Raw genomic sequence first — 19729 nt, forward strand, 5'->3', positions numbered from 1 at the left:
CATATATGGATACTATCAACAAGAATGGAATCGCAGAAAATTCAACATTCAACACTTGCATATGTTTATATAAACCATGTTAAGCAAATTCATCAAATTCATTTACAGGAATGAAAGCAACAAATATACTCTTGTTCCTTGAGTTCGCCATTAGGAGAAAAGAAAAGAAGATTAAAAAAGGAAACTGTTTAGAACATGAGTTTCCTAAACCGAGGTCCAAACTCCACAGATAAGCGACAGAAGATGTGGTTATCGGACAGTGTTGTTAGGGTACATCTGGATTTGTAATATTTTATTTATGTCTGGAGATCAATTTTATAATGTAATAAAAAGGACTTGTTTAGTTTATACATATAATTGAAGAAAAAACGCAATTGTGTATTGAAAGTTTTTGTTTTGTTCACAAGAAACATTGAAAGTTTTGAAACCGCGTGTGTTTTTTTTTGTCTTTCGTTCTTATTGAAAGTCAATGGTTGATCCACGTATTCATTGCTGCCCATGATTATTTTGTTGTTTGGTTGGTCAGAAAATGATCAAGATAAACAGAAAATCCTGGAGAATTTGACCAAATTCATGGTCCTTTGCTTTGCTGGTATCTAGAAAAAAATATTAAAATTCAACCTTGTAATAGAATTATATTTTTGGGTAAGATTCATTATTTTGAGTTCTTTTAAGGTTACCGACTCTCGAACCACGTGAAGATTATAGTGACAACCACCTAACATTGACGACAAGGGAAGAGATGGTCAAATGTTTTTCCTTTTGCGTCGGTCGACGCCTTTTAGGACAGTTAAAGTTAAGGGTAAATTTTTAACGTTTAAAGTTTATACAATCTATGTTGAACAGCAAAAGGTGCTAAGGAGGTTGGTGAATCTAGAAGTTGATGTTGTTTGTCTCATGGAAACTCGAATTAGAAGAATTAACTATGCCTAAATTTTGTACAGTTTTTTCTATTGACTGGAACTTGGTTGCTAATTATGATTTTGCTGATGGGAGTAGGATATGGATTTTGTGGAAGAAGCAGCTAGATTTTACTGTCTTGAGGGGCAGTGATCAAGCTCTCAGTATTGTAGGAACTATAAATGGTCATAGGACAGTGATCACTGCTGTCTATGGCAGTAATAGTAGTTTGACTAAGAGACGGATGTGGGAACATTTAAAAGATTTAGAGGGTGAGGTTGGTCATTCTTCTTGGTTGATTGGTGGTGATTTCAATGTTATAGTTAGAGCAAATGAAAGTTATGATTTTGAACTTTTGGGTATGCATAGCTCTTCTGATATGGAGGATCTTCAAGGCTGCTTAGAGGACTTGGATCTTATGGATCACCATTTCCTTGGGCCTATTTTTACTTGGTCTAACAGGCAGGAAAGTGGTTATTTGGCTCGCAAATTGGATAGGGTTTTAATTAATGCTCAATGGTTGCTTTATTTCCCTGACTCGTTTGTGAATTTAAGGCACAGGTAGTCTCTGATCACTACCTTGATGTTGTATGGACTCGGAATGATGTTGTAACACCCCAACCCGTACCCGACCTAGATACGAGTCCGAGATGTCACATTGACATTTTCAAAACCTTTATTCTTGTAAAATAATTGAACATTTGAATTTATATTAAGAAAATACGATCATATATTGTTCAATTGTATTTGGTATAAAATTTTGAAAATAAAAGCGTATTTATGAACAGTAAAATACGGCATGAACAATACCGTATGAACAATACCCAAATGTTAAAATTTCCATATTACAAATAGAAAACCAATACCATTTACATATATATATGCGTTTCAAAACTCGATCAAAGTGTATCCAATACAAATCCTTTTAATTATTACATGCCAACTAAATACTTTCTAAAAAAATACATGTAATTCGATCTACATTTCTGATCTGATCTTTGATAAGGAGAACTGACATGTCTTGTTTCTCTTTATTTCTCTTTTCGCTTTCCATACCTACGTGTGAAACAATCACACGCTAAGTCGATGACTTAGTGAGGCATATAAAACATATAATATAACCATATATCATTTCTTATAAATAAAAGGCATACATCTGCGAATATTATCATTAATCCCTTTCACTTACCATATACTCATCATGTAATTTCTATAACATATACTCACATGTACATATATCCTTGCAATTTAACATCCTTACATAAATCCTGTGATCTATTACATATAACAAATCGCATATACATATCATATTCAATATACTTATTAAATCTCTTTATTAGCCCATGTACACTGTTGAGAACTTAAGGTATGTGAGTACATTGAGGTTGTGCACTATTATGCTGTCACTACAGCTCATATAAATGTCCCGAAGGACCAGTCCATAGATTCTGAAGAACCTAGGTAATCAGTCCATATGTCCCGAAGAACATAGGTAAACAGTCCATATGTCCCGAAGAACATAGGTAAACCCTCGACCCTTGGCATGCCAACTATACCCTAGCTCTCATATCACATAACATGGACATTGTAATTTATAACAGCTCACATCACTTATTCATATCATTTCCTTTCTGTCACGTACCACATGTACGTGTAATCATTGATCTTATAATCACATATTTCATATAGTCACTTGGCTTATTTCATTTCGCATTGGGCATGTCTCATAGCATATATCACACATGCATATAATCATGTAACATATATAATAACCTATATCCATTTCATGTATCCATGCACATATCAGAATCATAAATCAAATAACATTTTAGGAGTCACTTCTTACCATAATAACTCCAATACTGGCTCATCGCAAGCCAATGTTCGTTCAATAATATAAGTACAATTAAAATTGCACTCACCTTAGCCTTGCTTTGATTCGATTATAATCCTTTGATTATTCCAGAACTTGTTTAGGCTCAATATCTACATAAATATATCATTTCAAAACAACTATCAGAAGCCTAAACTTTAAACTTGATGTTAATAACTTAAACCGGTTTAATAAATCAAATTTCATTTTTTCATTTAGGGGGAATCGATACTCCCCCCAGGGGGAATATGTTCCTGAGGAATCGATACCCCCCAGGGGGGAATCTGTTCCCCCTGCACATACTGGAATTTTCGTCCAAGAGGGGGAATCGATTCCCTTCATAGGGTATCGGTTCCCTCTACCCAGAAATTGTATTTTAACCCCGAAAATCATCAATTCTTCACTTAATTTTTCTATTTTAAACCCCTATCATGTCATTAAACTCAACTACCATTACTTAAACCAACTTATATCCATGAAAATCATCTATAACTTCAAAATCATATCCTTCATATGTAATTCAAGAATCATACTCAATTTTCAATATGTTCTAAATACAATTCTAACACTTCTATCTTCTTATTCTCATAGATGACAAGTTAAATTCAACTTATCAACTCTATTCCATGATTTCATATAAAAACTTATTTTCTTAAATCTCTTATAACTTCTTCATCTTTTGATTTTAAGATAACTTAAGCTTTCCTTAAGCTTAGTTATCATCTAAGGATCAAAAATCATGCTTAAAATCAACAAACAATCAAGAAATTAGAGAACTCACCTTTGCTTTGAGTTGTCACGTGGAGAAGAGAAGAAGATGAAGAAGAGAATTGCTTTGAAGCTTATCTCTTCAATCATTCTCCACATGGGTATTATAATACCCATTAATTATTATTTAATTATTTTCCTTGTTCAATTACTCATTTGCCCTTTGACTCCTTTAATATTTACTAACAACTTTCAGGAAATATCTCCACATAAATCATTAAACTATTAAACTATTCTACTTTAATCACCATATTCTGAAATTTTTACAATTTAGTCATTAACCCGTAGTTTGGGATGTTACAAATCTCTCCCCCTTAAGAAAATTCGTCCTCGAATTTTCATTGTACAAATAGATGGGTAATTGTATACCCATATCTTATTTGCACTTCTCTGTTATACTACGGATCTACCTTTAACTTATATATCCTTATCATATCTATTTTTAATTCATTTATTAATCAAAATATACAACTATATTCAAATCCACTTCATATTCGATTATCATATCCTGAAAATATCTTAAATTTTACTAATTCTAATATATTTTTCATCTCATAATCTTGTTAGCCAATGCTAACTTTTTCCATCCAGAATGTAAACTCTTATCATATTCAATATCATATCCATATTTTTACTTATACACAATACTATCCTTTTTCCTCTATGCTTTTTCATTCATTTCATATCATCTATACTTATCATTCTTTATTCCTTTTTAAATTTCTATCAATCCTTAATTTTCGTCAAACATTCAAATCCTTTAACTTTAATAGACTCACTTACACACTACTTTATTATCCAACTTATTTCTTCCCATCAAAACATAAACCTTCATCAAACTATCCATATATATATATATATATATATATATATATATATATATTCTTTCAGTCAAAATAATTCATTAGCTATTTCCTTCACTTATCAAACCTTCATTCTCACTCTTTCTAGAGCTTTAACATGATTTACCATTTCTTGAAATAAGAACAAGTTTAAAACAATAACACTATTTTGATTTAAGGCGCAAGCCTTAAACAACCAATCACATATATTCTTCTTAATCGAAATCATTTCAGCAATAAATCTACTTAACTTATTAAACTTATACACATACACATGCACGTATAATTTCCTTTCTTCAAGCTCATATATTCGAGCTTCATTTGTCTTATGAACTTATTATCGATTTACTTATTCTTGAACTATTTTATAAACCATAACCACGTCACTTGATCTTTCAGTATTCTTATGGTGACTTTCATTCACTATATTTTATCTTATCTACGTAGTAACGAAACTTCTCAATTTAATTTCTCATCTTTGGAGAAATGAACACCTTCTAGCACTATCTTCATATCATTTATTCAATGGTCTGTAACAACATAACCTTTCTCAAATTCACCCTTGAACTCGGGTGCACTTAACTCTATTCGATACATTCATTATATGAGTTAACAAAGTATACAATTTAAAACACATCGGAATATCATTCAACATCATGAATCATTCTCTAATCTTATACAGGCATTCCCTGAGGTTTTCGCTCTTCTCCCTGCCTGGCCAGGGTAGGTGAATGCTATTACCTTCAGGTTTATCGCCTTGTGCTTCACTTTGGAAGCTCTCATATATTCATGTGCTCATATCATTACTTCTATCACATATCACGTGTGCATATGATCATCCAATTCATATCATATAACATATGTCATTTGTATATGTTCACATATCATCTATCATATTATATAAACATATATATATCTCATAACTCATTCTCAGTATTCACTTATCTTATATAACATAACAATTTAACTCTATTAACAAGACAACACACTCCTTACCCTATCAGATCAGAAAATTTTTCACTTTGTGTTGGCATGTACACTTTTTAAAACACTTTCGACTTCGTTTTTAGCCTAGAATCTGCTAAACCGTAGCTTTGATACCATTAATTGTAACACCCCAACCCGTACCCGACCTGGATACAAGTCCGAGATGTCACATTGACATTTTCAAAACCTTTATTCTTGTAAAATAACTGAACATTTGAATTTATATTAAGAAAATACGATCATATATTATTCAATTGTATTTGGTATAAAATTTTGAAAATAAAAGCGTATTTATAAACAGTAAAATATGGTATGAACAATATCGTATGAACAATACCCAAATGTTAAAATTTCCATATTACAAATAGAAAACCAATACCATTTACATATATATATGCGTTTCAAAACTCGATCAGAGTGTATCCAATACAAATCCTTTTAATTATTACATGCCAACTAAATACTTTCTAACAAAATACATGTAATTCGATCTATATTTCTGATCTGATCTTTGGTAAGGAGAACTGACATGTCTTGTTTCTCTTTATTTATCTTTTCGCTTTCCATACCTACGTGTGAAACAATCACACGCTAAGTCGATGACTTAGTGAGGCATATAAAACATATAATATAACCATATATCATTTCTTATAAATAAAAGGCATACATCTGCGAATACTATCATTAATCCCTTTCACTTACCATATACTCATCATGTAATTTCTATAACATATACTCACATATACATATATCCTTGCAATTTAACATCCTTACATAAATCCTGTGATCTATTACATATAACAAATCGCATATACATATCATATTCAATATACTTATTAAATCTCTTTATTAGCCCATGTACACTATTGAGAACTTAAGGTATGTGAGTACATTGAGGTTGTGCACTATTATGCTGTCACTACAGCTCATATAAATATCCCGAAGGACCAGTCCATAGATTCCGAAGAACCTAGGTAATCAGTCCATATGTCCCGAAGAACATAGGTAAACAGTCCATATGTCAAGAATAACATAGATAAATAGTCCATATGTCCCGAAGAACATAGGTAAACCCTCGACCCTTGGCATGCCAACTATACCCTAGCTCTCATATCACATAACATGAGCATTGTAATTTATAACAGCTCACATCACTTATTCATATAATTTCCTTTCTGTCACGTACCACATGTACGTGTAATCATTGATCTTATAATCACATATTTCATATAGTCACTTGGCTTATTTCATTTCGCATTGGGCATGTCTCATAGCATATATCACACATGCATATAATCATGTAACATATATAATAACCTATATCCATTTCATGTATCCATGCACATATCAGAATCATAAATCAAATAACATTTTAGGAGTCACTTCTTACCATAATAACTCTAATACTGGCTCATCGCAAGCCAATGTTCGTTCAATAACATAAGTACAATTAAAATTGCACTCACCTTAGTCTTGCTTTGATTCGATTATAATCCTTTGATTATTCCGAAACTTGTTTAGGCTCAATATCTACATAAATATATCCTTTCAAAACAACTATCAGAAGCCTAAACTTTAAACTTGATGTTAATAACTTAAATCGGTTTAATGAATCAAATTCTATTTTTTCATTTAGGGGGAATCGATACTCCCCCTAGGGGGAATCTGTTCCCCCTGCACATATTGGAATTTTCGTCCAAGAGGGGGAATCGATTCCCTTCATAGGGTATCGGTTCCCTCTACCCAAAAATTGTATTTTAACCCCAAAAATCATCAATTCTTCACTTAATTCTTCTATTTTAAACCCCTATCATGTCATTAAACTCAACTACCATTACTTAAACCAACTTATATCCATGAAAATCATCTATAACTTCAAAATCCTATCCTTCATATGTAATTCAAGAATCATACTCAATTTTCAATATGTTCTAAATACAATTCTAACACTTCTATCTTCTTATTCTCATAGATGACAAGTCAAATTCAACTTAAAATTCAACTTATCAACTCTATTCCATGATTTCATATAAAAACTCATTTTCTTAAATCTCTTATAACTTCTTCATCTTTTGATTTTAAGATAACTTAAGCTTTCCTTAAGCTTAGTTATCATCTAAGGATCAAAACTCATGCTTAAAATCAACAAACAATCAAGAAATTAGAGAACTCACCTTTGCTTTGAGTTGTCAAGTGGAGAAGAGAAGAAGAAGATAAAGAAGAGAATTGCTTTGAAGCTTATCTCTTCAATCATTCTCCACATGGGTATTATAATACCCATTAATTATTATTTAATTATTTTCCTTGTTCAATTACTCATATTCCCTTTGACTCCTTTAATATTTACTAACAACTTTCAGGAAATATCTCCACATAAATCATTAAACTATTAAACTATTCTACTTTAATCACCATATTCTGAAATTTTTACAATTTAGTCATTAACCCGTAGTTTGGGATGTTACAGATGCTTTGGCTATGAGACCTAAGCCTTTTAAAATTTTCAATTGTTGGTCTTCAAATAGAATTTTTTTTGAGAATTGTCAAAGACTCTTGGCTGGAGCATTGTGAAGGAAGCCTTATGCATTGCCTGTTCATAAAACTGAAAAGGCTTAAGCCTAGGTTGAAAGAGCTTAATAAGGAACATTTTCTAGACATCTCTAGCAGAGTGCTTAGTAAAAGGGTCGAGCTTGAAAATATTCAAATATACAATCTTATCTATACTGATCAAATGAGACTAGATGAGGAAATGAGCATTCATGCAGAGCTGGTGGACCTGGAAGTTACAGAATCTGAGTTTTATAGGCAAAAGGCCAAGGTGCATTGGTTAAAAGATGGAGACCTAAATACTAGAATTTTTCACCAGAGGGTTGAATCCAATAAAAAATGAATACAATTAAAGTTTTAAAGGGTAAAAATGGGCAACACTTTGAATCTTTTGATGACATGGCTGCTGAGTTAGTGAATTTTTTCACTAATCTCATTGGTACTGTTGATCCTCTAGTAAAAGGGTTGTTCTGTGGAGTGCTTGAAAGATTTGCTGAACTATTCCTTGCATGAATGTGCTGGTGAAATGCTTACAAAAGAGGTTGATGATAAAGAAATCAAAGAAGCTTTGTTTAGGCAAGGAAATGAAAAAAGTCCTGGTCCTGATGGATACACTTCTTGGTTCTTCAAGGCTGCATGGGATGTGGTTGGAAGTGATTTCCTAGCTGCAGTAAGGTATTTCTTCCAATCTTCCTTCTTACTGTATGCTTTTAATGCCAATACCATAGTCCTAGTTCCTAAGTCATTGAATGCATGTATGACAAAGGACTTCAGGCCAATCTCCTTATGCTCTATGGTTTATAAAACCATTACCAGAATTATCACCACTATACTATCTCAAATTTTTCCTGGTATGATCTCTGCCAGTCAGACAGCTTTTGTTAAAGGTAGGAATATTGTTGACAATACACTGCTTGCTCAGGAGATAGTTAAAGGCTATTATAGGAAAAGTCTCTCACCTAGATGTGTTATTAAGATTGATTTGCAAAAAGCTTTTGATTCTGTAAACTGGGATTTCTTGTTGGTTGTCCTTGAAGCTATAGGTCTCCTTGGTAACTTCTGTGGTTGGATAAGGGCTTGTGTAACTACTCCCAAATACTTAGTTTCTTTGAATGGAAGCTTGGTGGGGTACTTTAAGGGTGCTAGAGGGGTTATGCAAGGAGATCCATTATCTCCTTACCTCTTTGTCATGGTAATGAATGTTCTCTCTTCGTTGTTGGATGCTGATGCTAAAAGAGGAGTTTTCAAATATCATCCTAAGTGTAAGAGAATCTCATTTACCCATCTCTGTTCACTTGATGATTTGTTGGTATTCTGCCATGGTTCTCTTGATGTTGTGATGGGAGTCTTGAACACTTTAGTGGTTTTTTATGATCTCTCTAGACTTAGACTCAATGTCCTGAAAACTGAACTATATGCTTATAGATTGACTGAATATGAACTTAGCAGATTTAGGCTTGAACAGAATTCAAAGTGGGGTAACTCCTTATTTGGTACCTTGGGGTGCCATTGGTAACCCGGAAGCTTACAAGGAAGGATTGTTCAGCTTTGATGGTAAAAATCAAAGAAAAACTCGGTTAATGGTCTAGCAAGAAGATGAGCTTTGGTGGCAGATTGCAACTTATAAAATCTGTTTTGTTCAGTATTTTTAGCTACTGGAATAGACAACTTATTCTCCCTAAAGGGGTTATTAGGGACATTGAGAGGCTATGCATGCGGTTCTTTTGGAAAGAAAGTGACACCTCGGCTAGAGGAGCTCGGGTGAACTGGAGCCAAGTTTGTTCTTTGAAATCTGAAGGAGGTTTGGGGTTAAAAAACCTTGTTGACTGGAGTAGAGCATGCTTTCTTTTGCTTATTAAGAATATTCTGGCAGGTGAAGGCCCACTATGGATTGCTTGGGTAAATGCATACTGTTTTAGATCTATTGATTACTGGAATGTTGAGTGTAAGGCTCATTTTAGCTGGATTCTGGCCAAGCTGCTTAAACTGAGAGATGAGGCTAGGAGGTTATTTTACTCTAGTGGTAATTGGGTTCAAATAAAAGTTAGTTGGATATGGGAAAATACTCGTGGTAGGAAGGAGAAGGTCAGTTGGCATCACCTTGTTTAGTTCCCTACTCATATTCCAAAATTTTCATTGATTTCATGGATGTCCATTCTAGACAAATTACCTATGAAAGACATACTTGTACGATTTGGAATGGTTGCAGATAATGTGTGTGAGATGTGTAGTTCTGATATGGAATCTCGTAAACATCTCTTCTCAGACTGTGCCTATGCAAGGGAAGTGTGGAGTGTTGTTTTACACTCTTGTGGGCTTCGACAAGAGCCACACTACTGGAATGAAGGACTCCATTGGATGGTTGTGAATTTAAAAGGTAAATCTCTTTTGGTGCGTATCCTTAAGTTAGTTTGGACTGGATTTGTATATTACATTTGGGAGGAACGTAATCACAAGCATTTTAGAGGGTTGGTTCATTCGGTTGATACTATTGTTAGTAGAATCAAAGAGGCTGTGAAGATTAAATTGTATAGATGTTGTAAATAGGCAATTGTGTATAGATTGGGGTTTGATTTAATTGTCTAGGGGAATCCGTTTTTTTTTTGTAATGTTTCCTTTTTTGGATGAATAAAATTTTACTTATCCAAAAAAATCTATGTTGAAAAAAAAATTATACAAGCTATATTACTTTCAGCATATAAAAGAGTAGTGTAAATAACATCTACATATATATTTTTTCTAAATTTAATTTGATATTATAAATCATGTAAAATATGAATATATTAAGTAACTTCAGTCGTAAAATAAAAGATTATTCTTTTAGAGGTCTTAATTTTGAGAAGTTACGTTTGCAATGTGTGTATTATCAATATACTACTTTATAATCACCTCAAACTATTAAAAAAAATAAATCACGTAAAATATTAGATGCATTGAAACATAAAATAATATGAATACATAATTTTGTTTTTGAATTAAAATACTACCACAAATTATGTGGAATACGCACGCTATGAAACATATCATAAGCAAGACATGTATCACATGTATCAAAATTTAGGCTTACAATTTATAATTTTATAAAAACGTTTATCAATTATGTTATAATTAATGTTACAAACATATTATTATATAATTTATGTTATAATTAATATATTTTTGTAAAATAAATAAAAGTAATTTCAACTACAATTTAACTAAGTATTATTTATATCAAAACATTATAATTTTTTAACTTGGTATTGGTATAGTGGTTAATTCCCGCCAATAACACATGTAGAAACATTAGGGAAGGGTATTAATTTATTAAGAAGATTGCATGTGAACATGCCACAAAGTCTGTGAATTCAAATTTCAGTGATTCCAATGTAAGTTTTAAAAAAATTGGTGATAAAAAGATAAGCATCCTACAAGTTCAAGGACTACCATGTAGTTTACCCTAAAATTAATTGCTATATTGAAACAAGTTTGATTTGCAGGAACCCTAATAAAAATTGCAGTCTAACAATACACAGATACATAAAGTATTTTTAAACTTATTTCTCTGCAGATTGAAAATAGAAGAGAAATTGTTTTATAACTTTGCTTCAAGTGAAGAAATTGCACACAGTAGTATGACAAAATCAGAGGAGAAAATGGTTTAGATGCTTATAAGCAATCAAAGATACTACAAATGGAGGAAGGGGTGAGGGTGATTGAAAGGGCAATTTGCCCAAAACAATACTGCTCGAGGCTCAAGCAACTTCGCTTCCATAAATATCAAGGTGGATCAAGGATATTCAAATGATCTATATAAACAGTTATTCACCTTCCCAACCCATTTGTCGAGCTCTTTGTTCCCATATTGTCGTAATTTTCCTCTCCTTGATCAGCAACGCCTCCGCCCGTTCTCTGGCTCCCTCACAGGTTTCCGTGGCAGCAATACACTTTTCTGCCTCCCTTTGGTACTGGGAAGCCATCCTTTTTGCTTCACCAAAGGTGATGTTCATATGGCGAGCATGCTCTTTGGCGACAGCCTCTTGCAACTTCAACTCTTCACTCAGAAGATCCATGAATCGCTTCTCCATCTCTTGCTTCAGATCAGGGTCATTGCTTCCGCAATCTGCATCACCATGAATCGTCGATAGGAAGCAGGCGATAATTTAATATAAATAAAATGACTAGAATAAAGCGTTAAGTCATAAACACTGATTGATTTGAGTTGAAATAATAAACTCTGACCTGTGACCGAGAGATTGGCCAACCCTGTAAAAGAACAACAAAAGCACAAAAACCATGAGTTTCACATAGATAATTGAAAGCTTCGAGTTCAAGACACATGAAAACACAACGAAAACTTTACAACCACCGCCCTGATAACTAGCAGGAACAACAACAAAAAATAAGGAGACCAACAGCACAATGAGCAGCAGATTCTACCCGCATTTACAAGGTAATATTGTCCAAACGCAAAATATCAAGTGCGAAACAAAGAAGGGAAATATAAGTTCATGTAATCTATAGAAGTTTGACATTTTTCAGTTTTCACAGTGTGCTTGTTATTTTGTATCAACGTGGTTTATGAAGAGTACAAGCAGCCAAATGAAAGTGCTGTTTCATGATCAACAACAGATTTATTCGTATTCTGGACACTTGGACAGTCGTTTATTGATTTAAAAAACCAGATCAATGGTGCAAAAGATCAACAACACAGCTAGACAAAGTATAAAATGCTGTGAAAACTGGACAGTCAGTCGTTCCCCTGAAGAGAAACCCAGGAAGAGTTTTTAATACCTACTTTCCTAGAGTGAAAAAGACCAAAATCACTAGAAAAATAAATCATGGTTGAAATCTTATAGCCCAAATCCAGAAAGGAAATGGACGTAGGAGGGACCAAAGGGTTCTGTAATAGGTTCCCAAAAACGAGTTCTTGTAAAATCCTCCACTGAATATATGATTAAACGCGCACAAATCTTCATTGAAATTTGGTTTTAGTTTGTTACATCAATTGCATGTATCCAAGCTAACTAGTGCCTTAAAGATTAGCAGCAGCAGTATTCAAAATCTCAAATCAAAGAAACAGGGCATTACAAGATCTCAAAATTAGCAACCAAAGCAAATCAATGCCTCGAATTCAAAAAAACGGGTATAGCTAAACTTCACTCCAATAAACAAACAACCGATCCAAATCAAAATCTGACCGGAACCCAGAATTTAAAAAAAGGAAAGAAAATTGATTAACAATAATAAAAAGAGAAAAGGAAGAATACCGGGGGCAATCTTGAGAAGGGAAAGAGGAGGAGGACAATCACAGATGCAAGGAGGACAAGAGGATTTGGAATCAACAAATCTGAGAGTTTTCTTGAATCTCCAATAAAGAGCAGGTCCACATACTCCCAATGCTGAAACTACTGCAAATATTATTAGACATGCCCTCAACATTGTCCCTGATGATCGCCGTGACATGCTTCAATCTCTGAGTTTAGTCTGGGTTTTGTGCGATACTGAGGATCTAGTCTGCGGATGAATTGATTGATCGCTATGAGTATATGAATCTAGTGTTTGCTTCAACTGTCATTTTCTTTTCGTTTAAGCTTAATTAAAAAAATACTCTTAAATCCAAAAAAAAAACTCACTATTTTTTAAGTGTTTAATTTTTAGTAAATTAAATATGTAACATTTTATTTTGTTATCATTATAAAGTCATTTTAATAAAGAAAATATATAATAAAAAAATATAAGACTTATAATTTGAGTTTTAATATTTTTAATTCATTCACAAACTTAAAATTGTTAACTTCAAAAAATTGAACAAAGATATTTTTTTCGAGAGAAGAGAAAAGAGATTACTAAAATAGAAAGGGTTAAATTCTTTTTCAAAAATTAAAAGTAGGATTTTTTGGAAATCAAGAATCTTAAATTTTTTAAAATAAAAAATAAATATTAAATAATATATGTCAGATAATGATTATGATATAAGGTTTTTAAAAAATATTAATAATGTAATTTTAAAATGTTAATAGAATAAAATGTTAAACACTTTCTTTAATCAACAAAAAAATTGAAATAAAAAATATAATTTAAATATGTATTATTAGATTGTTTTTTTAATCTTTGGTTTTGAATAAGTCGGTGTAAATAAAATGTTGAAAAATTCTATTCTATGAAATCCATGTCTCTTTTTTAGCGGTCGAACTGCTGTCGGTTATGACTTTTAAGCTTGTGTCTCCACTCTCCGTTTTATTTCATTTCTAAGTGGAAAAATACTCAACCTATACAACTAGATTTGGTTACATGATTAAATTTTATACAATTTTATCAAAATGCTCATGATTAGTAAAATGATAAAATGTTTTATATATAAATTTTATCAAATCTATATTTAATATTTAAAAATATTTTTTAATTGTTTGTTTAAAAAAACATTGATTAACTCAGAATATCAATATCAGCCAAAATTTTAATTATTAGTAAGAGTAATACTATTCTATTCTTAATATGTTATTCTAATTTGAAACCGTGTAAATTTAAAACCTGTGTTTGAATATAAATTATAAAATACCTGAAAATTGTATGATACGGAGATAATAACGTTATTGTCCAAATATGTATGGTATACAAATACACACAAAACACAGCTAATTTTACATTACATATGTTTATAATATAAACTTTGAATACAATGTCAACGAGTTGAGAAATTTGATATATGTATTGTGTTTCGCATTGTTGTTGACAATCACTTGGTTTATGTGGCCATGGCCGATGATAATGTGTAAAGGGATGGCGGCTGATAGATATTAGAAAGGATTAGAAGTAAAAATCCAACACGAAATTTTGTCGGTGGCATAATTTAGGAAAAGCCAGTCCATAATATATGACACGACAGTGATATAAATAAACTGGATTTAATAAATAACGTTAAGTTCTTATTTATTTATTTTTGAAAATAACTACATTTATTTTGTAAACTTTTTAAATTATGTTCATTGATCATTTGTATATTTCAGTGGTTAATTTAACGTTCACAACTATATGAACTATATTCGTTTATTGTTTAAAAACAAGTCCATTTCATGTTTGCAAATATATTGATGAAATTATACTATTAGTCATTAAGTTCCTTAAACTCCACAAATAGAACTTCATAATATCTAAGGCAATATTTAAAATATAAAAAAGAAAATAACACTATTTATTTATACTTCCTAGGCATGAGCGTCACCAGTGCACAACTGAACTCGAGCTGTTAACTAAAATAAAAGCGAACTCTCCTATATGGTGCGAACCCAATGCCCAACCTTGTCAAATCAGTAAAAGATCCATATGGAAGAGTAATATTCCAAACATATTCGACTTACTACATTGAATTGATCAAACAACAAAAAACAAGCCAACACGTTATTATAATATTATTATATACTATCCATTTAAACAAGAAATACGATCTACTATTTTGTCAAGTCGCTTACAAACACCGCCAATGGTAAGACCTTCACTTTCCCGGAGAGAGAAATATCAAGAATTCTCACAAGCAAACAATCTTGATAAACAATATATAATCAAATTTGTCATCAGCTTTAGAGGCTAACATACGTGAATCCCATATCACAGTATCGTTGCTTTCTCTAGCTAGGAAGTTTACAGTATGGTACCACATTGATTGGTTTTCTTAGCCTGCTTGTAGAACATCTGTTTCCATGACCAGAATTATGCTCAGCGTTAGCGACTATAGGGTAGCTCAATTTACCGTGTACAAAACTGACTAAAAATCATGATAAATAGGAATGGAACAAAGGTCTACAAAAGCAGAGTTGGATATATAAATTTATGAATGCATGGGATTATGTTAAGTGTTGCACATGTACCTGAGATGCAGCACTCAGGTCTGAACTCTTCTCAACCAAACTGTCCAGCTTCTCACCTCTTGCAAGCACACTATCAATGGTTTTATGCTGCATCAATTAAATAACTGTTTCAATGAGTATGTGAATTAATATCTGTCATTTGCTAACACAAACATAATCATTATTTCATCAGCATTTCATCTTCAATTCAAGTTGCTTGCTTAACAGTAATGGTAGACAGAAAATTACTGACTGTGAAGATGTAGCATAGACTGCCATTAGCCATTTGTTAGACAGTGTTATCCTTTAAAATCCTCAAAGTTGAGAAAATAGATAGAAAATGAACATATGGTATTCTCATTAATTGCTTATGTGCCAAAATTATCAAACTATAAAACAATCTGCTGAAGGTTCGATATGAAGGAATTGCTTCAGATCATTAGCAATATTTGCAAATGTGAACTAATTTGGAACAAGCACGTGCAAAGAATGGACCCTAAATATGCTTCAATTGGCAGTAACCATGGACTTTTTTCTTCTTATCTAAATACCCATTTAGCAGCTGACATGGCCTAAACTTGAATATTTTACCAATACCTTTCTTTCCCTCAATGAAATAGACTATAACAAGAAGAAATCCAGTTTGGTTTCCCTGATAACACAGTAAGAACTTGCAGTTTTGCAAATAGCAAACCAAAAACGCATAAAACCAATTATACAACATCCATGATGACCTTAATTAGTTTGCTATGTACAAACAAATATTTCTATAAGTGTTATCATTTACCACAACATCAAAGCAAAAACAATTTCAATCAAAAGCATGTCTTTTGCATTTTAGACAACCAACAGTTAAACAAGTATGAGCTTTCGAGTTTCAATGCACTGATGATTCCAAGGTGAAGATTTCATGCTATGATATCTGAAAGCTAAAGGGAATGCATACAAAATTGTCAATCTATGGATCAAAAAAAATACTTAAAAGGATTATTTTAGTTTCATCCAACTCCCTCTGAATTTTCAATAATTTATCTGCCTCTGCAAGGTCCTGAAGGTTGAAAGAGGGTTAGAAAACGATTTTCAAAACAATTTCTATAAATTTCCGAGTAATATCCTTTAAATAGCTTCTGATATGATCTGAAAAGTGCAATTCACATACCACATTGAAACTACAGCAGACATGCATGAAAAAGAAAACAGATACCTGAAATTTGGTCAAAGCATCATTCAAATAGGGCCAAGGTTGAGTGCTATCCGCTTGTGCATTTCTCCACGACTCCCCAAAAATTTTCTGGTACTCATCTAACAGCTGCCAATCATCATTTGCAATTTATCAAAGAAAGATACAAACTAACAGAAAATTTTCACAAGATCAAAGCAAAGAACAGTAAAAACACATGCATATCAAATGTGAAAATTTGTGACCTACAGACACTTGAAATCATCTTTACACTCTTAAGGCATAGTATATGCACAATATCTTCCTCAACCAATCCATCAATCTATCTATAACACTAAAACTAAATGTCTAAATACATACCAAGCATCAAGCACAAACATGACTGGTTCACAAGTGAAACCAAAACAAAGTATAGTCATATTTAAAAGAGAGAAAAAACTGATATGATACTTCCTATATAACCAAACAAACAAGCCTTTGCCCACATATATTCAGGATCAGCTACAAGAACTAAGACATGGAGCTAAAATTTTGTTTACGTGGTTGAAGTGAATAATATTAGAAGACATTGAAGCATAAAGGAAATAATGAAACAGCGAAAATGGAGCACTTAGTTTCTTTTACCTGGTTGAGAAGCGAAAAAGCACTTCGAACAGGATAATGATCATCCATAAATCCCAAGTCACAAAGTCCATTTCTGTTGTAAGCATGAACCTTATACTCTAAATTAATATCACGAAACAACAAAATCAGAATCTTTAGAAAAAAAATACAATCATAGTTTCTCATTGACTCATCAGCATCAACCAAATAATACTCTCAAACCTCAAAGAGAAACGAAATCCACAAACATAGAAAAGTTCAACTACACTTTTAAGGTCAAATCTTACTTAATCGTTAGAAAAGCATTCGAATTATGCGTTTCTTTTGATATTAAATCTCGTTTTGGAACAGATAAAAAAGTTAACAATCTAATACAAGATAGAAGACGGAAGATGTAAACACGGTACACTGAATCTAATCGCCACGGATATCAATCATCAACAAAGCAAACACAATCCTTCAAAGACAAAATCTAGAAAGTTAAATAAGGTTGAACCCAAATGTCAGACCTTAGTGCTGGACGGACTGACGCTGACCGGGAGTGGTACGTTTAGCGACGGTCCTAGAAACGAAGACGATAAACTCCCTGACGCTAGAACTTTGGAAGTAACCGAAACGGCTCACATCGGTTGCGTTGGCTAGTATAATCGGATCGGATCCTTCCGGGTTGACATTCAACACCACTAAAGCCGTGATCTTCATGGTTTTTTCACTCTCTCCCAGATTTCTCCCAAACAAAAAATTAATAAAATAATAATTTATGTGTTTTCTTACTTTTTCTCTCTCGGCGTGAGCAAAATAATTTCGGTGCTTGTTTGGTTTTCGGGTAAGAATTAAGATTCATAAGAGAAAGAAGAGCGAGTGGGGAATAAGAATCTGCCGTAGTCGATATTTGGATAAGGTAAAATATTATGCTAGGTGGAAATTAAATCTGAAAGCTCTATTATAGGTATCCAATATTTAACAGGTAAAACTCTCGAAATAATATTTTTGAAATAATTATTTCACGAGATAATACGTTGGCCGATTAATTGCTGAAATATGATGAAATTCACAGTGTTGATCGTAGGTTACCATGCCTTTCGGGCGACCTTGTAGGTCGTCATGTCTTCCGGGCGACCTTGTATGTTCAGGCGAGCTGCGGAGAGAGAATGATCCTTTGCATGTACCATGCACGTCTCCAACACTCCCATGCATAGGTCGCCATGCCTTCCCCAACACTCCCATACATAGGTCGACATGCCTTCGCCATGCACGCCCAGCGACATGCTTGGTCGCCATGCACGCCCGGCAACCAAGCTTCTGCTCCCTCGTGCCATAGCTGCTCCCGCTGTTCCCTCGTGCCATAGCTTTGAGACTGTCCCCTCCCGCTATCATAACTGCATTGTTGCAGCGTAAAATCAGCTGATGCATACAACAATTAGTGCTGCATTATTGCAGCGTTCAACGGTTGAAAAATTTGCAGCCTTCAACGTGAATTATTCAACTCAAATTGATTGTAGCTTACCAACCGTACAAAGATCATTATATACTTATATGAAGGGTTTATGGTAGAATCATAAAAAAAAAATTGGCGAGAGAAAGGAAAGGAAGAAGAAGAAAGGGAGATAAAGGCTCAAACATCGTTCGTGAGGTAATTTTTATTGTTTAACTTAGTTCATTATATAAAATAATTATTTTGTTAGTTTAGGGTTTAGGGTAAAACAAAAATTTAGTTAATTAGTTTGTTAGTATAAATTATTAGTTTGTTAGTTTAAGTTATATTATATTAGTTTGTTAGTTTAAGTTATATATTAGATTATATAAAAAATTAGTTAATTAGTTTCTTAGTTTAAGTTATTAAATGTAAAAAAAATATTTAATTAATTTGTTAGTGTGTTAAACGTATATTAGGTTGTTTGTTGAAGTTTAAGTTATATTATAAAAAAAGTTAATTAGTGCTTAATTAGTTTGTTAGTTTATTATTTTAACTAAGTTATATTATAATAAAGAAATAATTTATTAGTTTAAGTTATATTATAATATATTAGATTATATAAAATTAATTTGTTTAATTTATTGTTGTTTAAAGAAATATTTTTTTTACATGTACATGGCATTATTCCACAACATTTGCCTACATACAAATTGATTCGAAGAAAGAAACAATAAAGGAAAAGAAGAATGCATAAATACGGGGTAATTTATTTTTTTTTTGTTCATT

At 32.5% G+C, this 19729-nt stretch overlaps 1 protein-coding gene and 1 pseudogene across 1 annotated transcript; both read right to left on the reverse strand.

Moving 5' to 3' along the window:
• Positions 1-11512: 11512 nt before the first annotated feature.
• Positions 11513-14039, reverse strand: LOC120134667. The gene is made up of 4 exons (XM_039151108.1): positions 14004-14039; positions 13167-13408; positions 12139-12162; positions 11513-12019 (listed from the first exon to the last, which is right to left on the reverse strand). The coding sequence occupies exons 2-4, from the start codon at positions 13360-13362 to the stop codon at positions 11718-11720; spliced, it is 522 nt and encodes a 173-aa protein (XP_039007039.1). The 5' UTR covers positions 13363-13408; positions 14004-14039; the 3' UTR covers positions 11513-11717.
• A 1382-nt stretch (positions 14040-15421) lies between these two features.
• LOC120134666 lies at positions 15422-18321 on the reverse strand (annotated as a pseudogene).
• Between the last annotated feature and the right edge of the window lie 1408 nt (positions 18322-19729).

The sequence above is a fragment of the Hibiscus syriacus genome, unplaced genomic scaffold (genome assembly GCF_006381635.1).
Source record: "Hibiscus syriacus cultivar Baekdansim isolate YM2019G1 unplaced genomic scaffold, ASM638163v2 tig00110597_pilon, whole genome shotgun sequence".
NCBI lineage: Eukaryota > Viridiplantae > Streptophyta > Magnoliopsida > Malvales > Malvaceae > Hibiscus > Hibiscus syriacus.